Below are 12512 nucleotides of genomic sequence, written 5' to 3'. Positions count from 1 at the left end.
AAATCTGACCCTTTTATCTGTTTTGTGGTAATACTGAAAGCCATACATATACCTACTGAAAGTAAATGCCTACGATTAAACCAATGAAAAGGGGAAATAATTTAAACTGGTGTTAAAGATGAATATGCATTTGTGCAGATTAGGCTTCATAATGTAATGAGGCCGGGCTTCCACCGTCAGCTCAAAGCTAGATGAGGAAACTACTCAAGACAAACTCTTCAAACTCTCCTCAAACCCCTGCTGTCTGTTTGTTCTCCACGGACGTAAACTGTATCATTTTGCTTCATCCTCTGTGGGTGGGCTGAGAATGGAGAGACGGCGAACCTCCTCTAGCATATAAACACATTCATCTTCCATCCGCCGAGTGCACACACTGCTGTTTTACTTTTGCTTTAGCTGTGCTAATAGGCCATCGTCTTGGATTAAAGGAAAACGATAGTCTACCTCAGCTGTGCCGTCTCAGCCGTCTCAACGGCACCGAGCTCACCCATGGATGGTTTTTAAAAAGGGGATAATTCAGTCTCAGCATACAACAACGAGGCTCCGGGAGTTTTCTTAATGTTAAGTCTGGATTTGCGGGGATATGTACCATCTTTCATGTAACGTATTTACTTGGAGTGTGAACTAGGGATGGGCGGTATGGACTAAAACATTTATCACGATAATTTCTGGCATTTATCCTGATAACGATAAAAAAAATACCAATACAAAAACATCCTCAACGGGAATTTTTCTTTCTTTCTTTCTTTCTTTCTTTCTTTCTTTCTTTCTTTCTTTCTTTCTTTCTTTCTTTCTTTCTTTCTTTCTTTCTTTCTTTCTTTCTTTCTTTCTTTCTTTCTTTCTTTCTTTCTTTCTTTCTTTCTTTCTTTCTTTCAGGCTCATATCTTTCTTTCTTTCTTTCAGGATCATATCTTCCTTCCTTCCTTCCTTCCTTCCTTCCTTCCTTCCTTCCTTCCTTCCTTCCTTCCTTCCTTCCTTCCTTCCTCCCTTCCTCCCTTCCTCCCTTCCTTCCTTCCTTCCTTCCTTCCTTCCTCCCTTCCCTCCTTCCTTCCTTCGTTCCTTCCTTCCTTCCTTCCTTCCTTCCTTCCTTCCTTCCTTCCTTCCTTCCTTCCTCCCTTCCCTCCTTCCTTCCTTCCTTCCTTCCTTCCTTCCTTCCTTCCTTCCTTCCTTCCTTCCTTCCTTCCTTCCTTCCTTCCTTCCTCCCTTCCTCCCTTCCTTCCTCCCTTCCTTCCTTCCTTCCTTCCTTCCTTCCTTCCTTCCTTCCTTCCTTCCTTCCTTCCTTCCTTCCTTCCTTCCTTCCTTCCTTCCTTCCTTCCTTCACATAAATCAGCATCAGCTTTACTTAAAATTTACTTAAATCAGCTTTACACAAAAACGTCATCAATGGGAATTTATCGTTTTTACCGCGAGATGACAAATTCTTACCGTGAGGACGGTTTATCATGAACGGTAAAATATCACCCATTCCTAGTGTCAACTACATTAAAAAAACGTAAAGCACTTAGAGACACGAATGATGAGACATTTCAGGTTTGCTCAACCTGAAAAATATACAATTATGGTCAGTAGAAAGAATATTTGTGCTGTACATTTTGGACACCTGGGGACCTTCTTCCTTGTTTCGGTTTGTCTTACCTTCGCTTAAAGGGTCCAGCGTGTGAATCATCAGCTGGAAGATGCTGTTTCTCATCAAGCTGTTGTGCAAGGAGGCAGAACTGCCTCCCCGCTGCAGCCGGGGTCTGGTCTGTGAGAGGAGAGACAGCGCGTCAGTCAAACATCACCGCCGCCAGAGAGGGAAGCGTTTCCGCGTAACGAGCTCTGGCCTTCTCAAAGTCTGGTAAATGCTCATTAGATGTGTGCAGCACGCCATTACTATTCCTCTAAATGCAAGCAGACATGCTGTGTGAACACTGACATCATTTTGTGGAAAGATTATGAAAGGCATGTGTGGGTTTTAAGTAGGAAAAGATGGATTCATGTTGCTGTAGTGTTTGCACATAAATCCAAATTATTCTACTATCATCAATCAGGCTCGGCTGGAATATGACTCTAATCCTTTAAAAATAAAAAAAAAAACCTAAGCAGAACCTGAAACCCAGTATAAATCATTAAGTAGCACATCTTCTTAAAAACATAAGCCCTGTTGGTAGCAGCAGGCATGCACAGTTAGAATGACATTTCAATATTTCACTTTCTTCTCCCAGAACAACACTTTGCCAAGGTTAACCCAGCAGTTGATGCTGAACGCGAGAACTGTGGAAGGAAAATCTCAGGTGACAGCTGCTGCGAGTGTGTCTGCCTTTGGATGCTCACAGGTGATGCGTAGGCACAGGAGGTGTCAGGTGCTAATTCGCAAGCCCATATGGGTGAGAGCGGGAGGCGAGGGGAGGGATACAGACTGGTCGTGGCAGGTTGAAGGTCTCAGAGACGGGGCCTCGCAGCACCAGACTTGGAGAATCGCCTTGTACTGGTTTGATTGCTTCCTTTTAAATTCTAGATGAGGATTTTTTTTTTTGGTAACTTTGCAAGCATTGGAGGAGTCTCAGGCTTGCAAAACACATGCTGGCTGTCCGACTATTGCCTATTGCATGCTGTGTGGAACAGGAAGGGCTTCAGGAAAACAGACAGGGTGACTCTCTGCCCAACAGGGAGGTTTGAGGGTTAGAAACAGAAGAAGTGCGCAGGTCCTGTTCACAGTGTGGGGGGGAGAAACGGAGGGTACAACAACACACAGAAACGGGTACGAACACAGAAGCAGATGTGGAAGAATCAATCAGACAGGACCTACCGACAACTTCCCGTCATCCTCTGGTGTTCCAGGACTTGCCTTCTCATCCAACACAAAGAGAAGAAGTAAACGGAGGGGGGGAGGGAGAAAGAAGAGAAAGAGAAAAAAAACAGGACATAGATGTGAAGCATGCCGCGCACAACCACACAGACAAGGTGAAAAGACGATAGAGATAGACATTACGGCACGGCAGCGGTGATGGTGATGGCTGACTGTGATGTAAGTGGACAAGACTTCAGGGACAGATTCCTCCCCACTGCTGCGCCCGCATACTGACTCACTCGCAAGCCGAGCGGGATTAAGTAACGTCTGCTTGGATTTCCTTGAAATTTGCCAAAAAATGTCACTTTGATTTGTCATTAAGGTCAAGGATGCCGACACGTATCAGGATTTCTGTCATTTCACACAAAAAAGTACAGTAACGCCAAAAGAAGTTATAAAAGAAACTACCACTCTCACGAGCCACCATTCAGTATATTTTGTGAAAAACGATGTCTGTTATTGTTTTAAATTGATGATGGAAAAACATTTTTTGATTGACATTTGAGTTTTCTTCTTCTTTTTTTTTTCAAAAATCAAAAGGATAACAAATTAGATTAAATATTCTGATTCATCGCTGTGACCCTCCATCAAGCTCTCCCTGCTTCCTTTGATGGGATTGCGTGATTATTTCATGGGATGCTTCTGCAACGTGACAAGAGTTCACCAGACTTTTATACAAGCTTTACCAGCTGATGGTGAAAAAAAAAAAAAAAACCATGAGGTTGAGAACACTATTTACAAAGCTACAAGACAGGATTGTGTGAAGGCAAGGATACAAGAAAGGCTCTGCATTATTTAAGGTATCCCAAGGCACAAGAACTGTAGCTCTCCACTGGAAGACTCTTAGTCTTTCTAAATTTACCTCACCAAAACACAGTAATTAATTGTTGATGGAGAGCCTTGATGAGAAGAGGCAACCAACAAACCAGTAGACAACATCTATGAGTTCAAATGTTTTGTTTTGTTTTGTTTTTTTTTCCATGAGAAAACCTGTAACCAGCAATTTAAGGTAAAATAGCAACTCAGAAGTCATGCTCCACTAAAAGGCACTTGGTAATTTCTCTGTCCATGGAAGAAAATGTTTTTTCTGATGAAGTAATATGGTTCCCAAGGGTTGAAACATCATTTCTGATTGGAAGCATCTTTCCTCAGGACATGAAGATGCAGAATAAAAGAAATAAGTGCAAACTCTTTTAACAATCCTGAGTCTCTCGGGTGGGCTTTTACTTTTCAACTAGCTAAAGGTTGTGAAAGTACTCCACCTGGATCCAGTACAGAATCACAGGAAAGGTTCATCACTAAGTTACTCCACATAATATGGATGAACTTTAAAATTTCAAATGAAAAAATTGGAGAGAGATCCAGAGAAAAGGTCACGAGGGTGCCATTGGTGCAAAAGATGAATGTCCTTCCCTACTTTTTACTTCTCATTTTTGGTAAATTACCAAAACACTCAAAGAACTAGTTTGTATTTTTCCATTGTCTGCGGTTGTGTGTAAATTAAAGTAGATGACCAGACTGCTTTCATTAAAAAGCCACATAATTTATGCTGCTGTTTGGAAGTTAAAGACAGAACAATAATTTAAACCGCTTCCTGACTGTCCACACGTTCACAAATCCCACCTCTAAAGGTCTCTTACGTGTCAAAGCTGGTTTGAGGTATCAACTTGACAGTTAAGACTAATGAAATGCTGGACTTTGGTTTCATATGAAGTGACTTTTTTCTTACTCTAGGCAAGAAAGCAAATAAATGTATCATGCCAGTTTTCACGTGAAAACTTTGCCACGGATAACGTGCCACACCATGCCAAAGAGACTCTTGTCTTTTAACAAATAAGACGCTTTTTCATCGAGTTCCCAGCAGGCCCGTTTGGCGCATACGTTATTGTTAAGAGTTTTATTTTTGAAACAAAAGCCCTCTGCCAACCGCCTGATTGAAGTCAGCTCACTTCATCTGCCGAAAACAAGTGTGAAACTGCAGCCGCTCGAGGCCTCCGCTTCTAACTGCTAGGGAACAAACGCAAAGCTTTTGTCAGGATCGTTAGAATATCAAGGCTTTGTTTCGCTGCCTGCATGCTTTCAAAGAGAAATGTGTAGAATGTGAAGGCACTGGTGTGCGCTGATAAGGTGCCCCGTGCCAAATGAAATTCTGAAACCGATCCAGTCTGATCTCGTGTTTAAAAATTCAGGGCAAAAGCAACAATTTTAAGACAACCCTCAGGCCTGTCAGCCCAGTGATTCTTTTTCAGTGCCCTGAATACCAAATCTTTTGATAAAAGAGTCCGGTGTTAAATCCAGTTCATGAGGTTGTGAGAGTGTTAGCTTGTGTCCCATCTGATTTACTGGATTAAAGGGAGTTTATTAAGTTGTTTGTGGCCTATTTTGTGGATTATCCAACAATTTTGAACTCTTAAAGTGAATTAACTTAAACCTGAAGGAGCATTTTCTTATTAAACATCCTATTTTTTTCAAAGTTTGTTTGGAAAAATTGCCACTGCATCACAGTTTTTAATAAATCCTAATTTACCACATATTTTCTTTGACTCTCTGTTGCTGCAGTTTAATAAAAAATAGATAAATTTTAAAAAAATTATTAATTAACCGAAGTTAAGTACATCCCATGATTTTCCACAGTGCAACCATAACCTTTACCCTTCTCCCACTTCATAACTTCAGGTTAATTCCCTGCACACTATTGTATAATTATCCAATTTCTTTACCTTGCACCCTGCTCATAGACAAGTCAGGAAGTTTAGGAAAGAGCGTTTGAATGGGCCGGATAGAAATGATGCCATGAGTCGCTCATTAAGCCGGTATTAAATATTAAAACTAATAATCACGCAAAGAGATTAGTACGTTCTCTGGATTTTTTTTTCTCTTTTTTTGTGTGTTCTCTAATACCAGCAGCTCTGCCGTCTAGTTCTTATGTAATGTCACGTCAGGATCATTTCTTGGAAGCGGATCAGCCGAGGGAGATAAATGTACCTCTGCAGCCATGTGCGTGTAACACTTTGCTACGGAGATTTATTGATTAACACTGTGACATCATGCAAAAAAAAAACCAAACAAATAAAACAAAAAAAAAAAAGCTCTGCTCTGTTTTCACAACTCAAATTGCCCACAGCTTAAAACCGGGGCTTTTTACAGGAATCTGTGGACATTGATGAAAGGCTGAAAGCGGAGCTGGAAGCTCTGACTTTTGAATATCAATGCTGGATTATAAGTCTTCACACATGATATCTGGGAGCACAAAATCGGTCTATTTCTGGAAGAATTAGATTTGCATTTTCTTTATGCCTTGTCATCTAAGCCAAATTATGCAAGAGGGAAGTGCTTTCTACACATTTTCTAGTTTGCCCGTGATGGAGTTTGATTAAACACATCATGGCGGCACGCTGATCCTTTAAATCCTTGATAAACTTCTTTTTATACTACAACTATGGTACAAAGCAGCAATCAATGTTTAATTTTCTTCATCTTATGAGCTACTTTCCATCCATTTCTTTACCTGTTCAGGATTCAGATTACTGCCAGGGAGTTCAATTTCCAAATTTTTATACAAATCAAATGGAGTGTTTCACATAATTTGGTGTATACCTTCCATAATCATGTGCTACAATTTCCACAGCTTAAAATTGAAGCCTCAAAACTCCAATGATATTAAATGAATGTTTTGGCATTCTTACAAGTTTAACCCTGAGTTAACCATGTTACAAATCAACTAAGCTGTACGAGGCAATTCCTCTGTGTGATATAGAGACATAAATATCCCAACCTACAGTTAGAGCACAAGCAGATCAAACAGTCTTAATGACAGTAAATCACTGCACCATCAACAGAAAGAGCTGGAAAAAGAAGTTTAAACTGTCCTCAAATGATAATAAACATTCAGAAATTCATTAAGTCTGCCGTCAAGTCAAGGGCGAAATCATATTTATGCTTGGGCTTTTTTATGTGTTATTTTTTGAAAAGACCCAATTATCCTTTGAACCATTTTATGAAAACTAAATCAAAAGTCATCTTAATTGCTTATAAAGCTTGTTTGAAAATAATTTTAAACTGTGAAACGCTGCAAGTCTAAAAATCCTTGACCTGAATATGAATTTCAGACGAAGTTCACACACTCGCTCCCCAACTCAGCCATTAGCCAGTCGCTGTGACTGTCCGAGTCCATCTCAGGTTTTAGGTCTCAGTTTGTTTGCAGATGACGCACCTACAGTATGTTCAAGCAACTTCATAGTCGAGTCCACAGCTGTCTCACCGTGAGACCAAATGATGCTCCAGAGGGTTTACAGCCTGTACCTCCACTGAAAGATACCTTTTCACTCTCAAACTACTTTTGAATAGCAAATGGTAAGAGTCTTTGACCGAAGTATGTGAAATATTTTTTTAAATCCGATCCAATACTGTAGCGTCAGTTACTCCGCAAATGTGTGTGTGTGTGTGTGTGAATATTCTCAACTGGCCCCAGCGGTGTATTGTGTCGGCAGTGTGTAGTTACTTTCAGACTGAGGAAGACAAAAGTAAAACGCGGATGGTAATTTATGCATTGTAAAAGCCTGAAAAGATGGTGGAAGCACAGCAAGATTCAATACCACAAACTTGATAAAGCATTAAAAAAACACCATGGAAAGGAATATGCAGACTTTGTGCAGGCTACAAGCGTCAAGCAGAAAAGTCTGCCACAACAACAAACAGAATTTAACTGGGACGCACCAGAAACTCCATGCAGACAGGACCAGAGCAAGGCTGATAACGGCGAAAGTCACTGAATTCATTGTTCTGGACCCGTGATTCCCAACCCCCGGTCCCCGGACCGGTACCGGTCCGTAGAGCCGTTACTACCGGGCCGTGGAATGGCTTGTGTTCCGATCATAATTAGGGCTGCAATTATTCGCCGACGTTGTCGACAAAAAAGCGATAATCAAAATTGTCACCAGACGTTTTTTTCCCAATGGAGTGAGGCATCTCACTTCACTTCACCTCATACAATCTCTGCCGAGAGCAGCGCTGCACGACAGGGTCTCAGCAGCTTTTCTTTTTTTTGCGTGTCAGCGCAGTTGCGGGTAACAAAACTTGGCACTGGGGGTTCTAGGATTTTTCTGAAACAGGGGCCATTATGGGGCCAAATGTAACCTTCAGGGGCCAACAGTATTAAGCCCCTTTCACATAGAGGGCGCAAAGCGGGACCGCCGCCGGCTTTCCCATTCATTGTGTATGTGCTGCCGCAGCGCAAGAGTGGACCGCTCTGCTGGCGAGCTTGGCGGCGCGAGAGGCCACCTGCCACGGGCGTTTCACCTGCCTGCGTCTGAATTGAACATTTTTTAATTTCATCGCGCTGTGAGGGCATCTCGGTGCGACCAATAGGAGAGAAGGTGGTTGTCATCCTGCTGAGGACCCACTCCCCAACAGGCTGTCAAACTGCTCCCTGTTCAATCTGAAGTAGACCTGGTCATCATGGAGCTGTAGCTCCAACGAGCCTGGATTCCCCCAAATCTTCTCAAGTCTTCTCATGAGGATTTCATGGACCCTCCTTGATGCTGCTGCTCGTCTCCTCCTCAGAAGAACTAAAGCCAGCATCCCCCCTGAAATAAAAACGGTCCAAATCATCCCCCCCTGAAATAAAAACGGTCAGAATCATCCCCCCCCTGAAATAAAAACGGTCCAAATCATCCCCCCCTGAAATAAAAACGGTCCAAATCATCCCCCCCTGAAATAAAAACGGTCAGAATCATCCCCCCCTGAAATAAAAACGGTCCAAATCATCCCCCCCCTGAAATAAAAACGGTCCAAATCATCCCCCCCTGAAATAAAAACGGTCCAAATCATCCCCCCTGAAATAAAAACGGTCCAAATCATCCCCCCCTGAAATAAAAACGGTCCAAATCATCCCCCCCTGAAATAAAAACGGTCAGAATCATCCCCCCCCCCCTGAAATAAAAACGGTCCAAATCATCCCCCCCCCCCCCCCCGAAATAAAAACGGTCCAAATCATCCCCCCCTGAAATAAAAACGGTCAGAATCATCCCCCCTGAAATAAAAACGGTCCAAATCATCCCCCCCCCCCCGAAATAAAAACGGTCCAAATCATCCCCCCCTGAAATAAAAACGGTCAGAATCATCCCCCCTGAAATAAAAACGGTCCAAATCATCCCCCCTGTAAAACTGCCATCCCTCCTTTCCATCCCTTATGTCATTTCATCAATGAATGTGGTTTTACTGCTATTTCCACATTTGGAGTCATCACCAGAAAAATAACACCAGAAAAATAACTTATTTGACAATTTTCACCTGTTTCAAGTCAATTTTCACTTGAAATAAGTAGGAAAATCTGCCAGTGGATTTATCTTCTCATTACAAGCAAAAAAATCTCAGATTTTTCTACTTATTTCAAGTGAAAATCTTTGAAAAAAAATTGTTGTTTTTTATTTACTTTTTGTATGAACAGCAGCAAAGTTGAATAAAATATCTATTTTTCATTGAAGTACCCATCTTTCTCGTGTTTATTATCATTTGCCACATAATTAAAGCAACCTCATACTAAATTTAAGAAAACAATTTTTGCATTTTTTTGTCATATAATTTCATCCAAAACTTGTATAAATCGAAATGTGTTTCTTTGAGTGGCAGCCCTGTCATGGCTTGGCGGACAATAAGTTCTGGTACCCGACCGGACTGAACAGCGCCATGCACAGGTGCTGTATGCAGGTTAGGTTCAGTCTGCTGCAGAGATGAGCGGACCTCAGCAAACCTCCATGAGCCGTTTCTTTACTGGTTGTTCGAGTAAAAGAAATGGTGATGAACAAGTAGAAAATCCTACCAAAAAGAAAAGCAAAAGCTTTAATCGCAAGTACGACATTATGTATATAAAATACGGATTTGTTGCAACGGGCGATTTGGAGGCGCCAAACCCACTATGTATTTTATGTGGAGACACGCTCGGCAACGAAGCAATGAAGCCATCCAAGCTTCAAAGACACTTAAATACAAAATACCCTTCTCTCAAAGACAAACCAGTGGATTTTTTCGAAAGGAAAAAACGTGAGTTACATTTGCAGAAGCAAGTTTTAAAGGCCACAACATCAGCTAACGCCGCTGATGATAGCCTGCATTTTAAAATGCATAGTTTTTTTCTAAAATGTTTATTAAAATTGACATAAATTGTCAACCGGTCCCTGAGCTTTTTGTTTATACTTCTGCTGGTCCTTGGCTCAAAAAAGGTTGGGAACCCCTGTTCTGGACGACCAACAACTTTCAGTTGAAGACAATATGGGCTTTAGTTGGCTGATAGAACATTTGGAGCCTTGCTACTTAAAGGTATAGTCTGTGATCGTATTCAAAAACATTTATTGTTATACTGGGTGAAATGGTCCTTCCATCCTGAGAGTAGCCAGTGAATAATGTGTTCAGAAAAAGGAAAGAAAAAAATCCGACCTCTCTGACAGCTTTAATCCTGTAAAAACTCTGACCAATCTGTTTTTTTTTCGCAACGAGTGGCACGGATTGGTCAGAGGAGTAGAGGATTGGCAGGGGGGAAAGAACCAATCAGATGCCTTCATTTTAAGTCCCGCCCACGCCCCCCTCTTTCCCATGCGCGCACTCGTCACGTCGAAAATCGTGCTGGAAAACTTCACACACTCAAGTCACGTTTGCTGAAGAATGGCGCAGAAAACGAGAAAACGCAGCCAAAAATACCAGCTCCCCAGTATGGGGGTCCGTGGGGGTGGAGGCGTCTCCATCCCGGCGAGGGCGGAGAGCGCCGGTGAGGGTGGCGGTGCGCTGCAGTGCCGTGCAGGCTCTGTTGCCACGGCTACGGTGTAGCCTACGGCGTAGGGTACGCGGCGACGCGCACCATTCTGCGTTGGTGTAACGCGGAACCATAAATCAGCCTTCAGTGTGTGCTGTTCTAAACACTTTGTGCTCATTTTGCTGGGACGTCGGGTCCCTCCGCCGAGACACAACTTTTGCGGTATGCGTTTATTGTTGTGTCTAAAAATTATGCGCAGTGCCCACCCAATCAGAAACGGTACAGATATTCTGTGATATTTTTTTATATTTATAAAAAAATAAAATTATAAAAAAATAAAGGATCCCCATAACTTTGATTGGGTGGGCAGGACGCACGTTTGGGTGGGCACAGCTCACCCCTGCCCCCCCTAAAACCGGCCTCGCTTACAGGTGAATGAGACATGGGGTAGTTTTGTTGAAAATGTGCTGTCCAAAATGTCCTGGAAAACTCGACTCCTATAAGTTTGTGGGGGCGTGGCTTTGGACGGAGCGCTGACGGGAGGGGGGGGAGGGGGCGGGGCTTAGAGGAGGTGCCACTTTCAAATCTTGCTAGCTCTCCAACATTACTGACTATACCTTTAATGTCTGACAGCAGTGGTTATCAAAGATTCATCCATACAAAGTTCAGTATCAACTGCAATGTTATTCAAGCGAAGAGAAGCATAGGTATCTGCAGGTACTCAAAATTGCATCTCTAGTTTGGCATTAAATTGGCAATTTTTCTTCATTTAATTTTGTTCTTTATTGCATTTAACTGAAAGGTTTCAAAAAGTGGTGGATACCATATCAAACATGGAAATAAGTGGTGGGGACATGTGGCTAGCCCGCCAAGTGAAATCACTGCCAAATAGACTTATGACTGTGAAACTTTATGTCTCAGTTCTGAGCAAGAAAGCCAATAAGCCTACTTAAAAGAGACAAAAATGACTACATTATAAAGTGTTTTAATGGATTATCTAACTGTTAAAAGTGTCATTACCATCAACCTGGCGATGCAGACTGTAGCAGATGTAGATGTACTATATATAGTAGATGCAGTATGTAAAGATCAATGAGCATCGCTGCTCTCCTTGGCTTATTAGGCAAACTTCAAGAGAGAAATTTTGCAAAGCTCCAGGAATTTGTGTGCAAGAACTTAAAGCAACCAGGCTGGTTGTCAGAGCATGACAGAAAATCCTTGGAGATTTGTCCATCTACATTCATCGCGTTAGAGCTAAACTGTCGAGCAGCACGACTGAGCCGCGCCTCCCTCCCCACCTCCCCTTTTCCCATTTTGCCAGGAGACGATAATGATGATCTTCAAGGAAAGAAGAGAAAAGATGCACAACAAGTCAAGAAGCCATCCACTTGCTAATTAGTAACCCCTTCATTTTTCTAACAAGCAGAACTAATTACAGGAGCTGCCACGACACTGATTTCCCACAAGGACATGCTCACCAGAACGAAGCCACAATCGCATCCTCTCAGTGGTCCCTCCCAGATACCAATTACTTGTGCTTTTTGCGGACAAATGGTGTTAAAAATAAATCAATCAATTACTTGATAAATGAAGAAAAAACAAGCATTACTTCCATAAATCCAAATAAATCAAATAAAAACTGGTTTTGATCGGGAACGAGCACTTTTTTTTTGACACTTTCTCCAGAATGTTCTATGTGCTTACAGTCTTAACGTTTTCTTGTACAAGTGATCTGCTCTAATAGTTATTTGTTCACCGAATTAAACGATGATCATGAGAGTGAGTGTTATGTTTCAGCTGAATAAACAGCTTGATCAAATCGGTGAGTGGTTGCTCCTCTCAGATCAGAGCTGGGTTTCTTTTGCAAATACGGCAAATAGTAAAAGGCCATTTGTTGTTGCTAAGAATAATAATAAAAAATAGAAGAAAGTTTCT

The 12512-nt window shown here is 42.0% G+C and overlaps 1 protein-coding gene across 6 annotated transcripts in view; it reads right to left on the bottom strand.

Moving 5' to 3' along the window:
- LOC133420026 (sodium/potassium/calcium exchanger 2-like) overlaps positions 1–12512 on the bottom strand; it is a 63667-nt gene that overhangs the window by 31896 nt on the left and 19259 nt on the right. For 4 of the 6 annotated variants that reach the window (XM_061709573.1, XM_061709572.1, XM_061709575.1 and 1 more), the window contains exons 3-4: positions 2789–2827; positions 1636–1744 (exon numbers count right to left, since the gene is read on the bottom strand). In XM_061709573.1, the coding sequence (XP_061565557.1) occupies positions 1636–1744; positions 2789–2827 (148 nt within the window). The remainder of the gene's footprint in view (positions 1–1635; positions 1745–2788; positions 2828–12512) is intronic. The other 2 variants (XM_061709574.1, XM_061709577.1) reach the window with 1 other exon arrangement.

The sequence above is a fragment of the Cololabis saira genome, chromosome 20 (genome assembly GCF_033807715.1).
Source record: "Cololabis saira isolate AMF1-May2022 chromosome 20, fColSai1.1, whole genome shotgun sequence".
NCBI lineage: Eukaryota > Metazoa > Chordata > Actinopteri > Beloniformes > Belonidae > Cololabis > Cololabis saira.
This window is presented reverse-complemented; position numbering and strand designations above follow the sequence as displayed.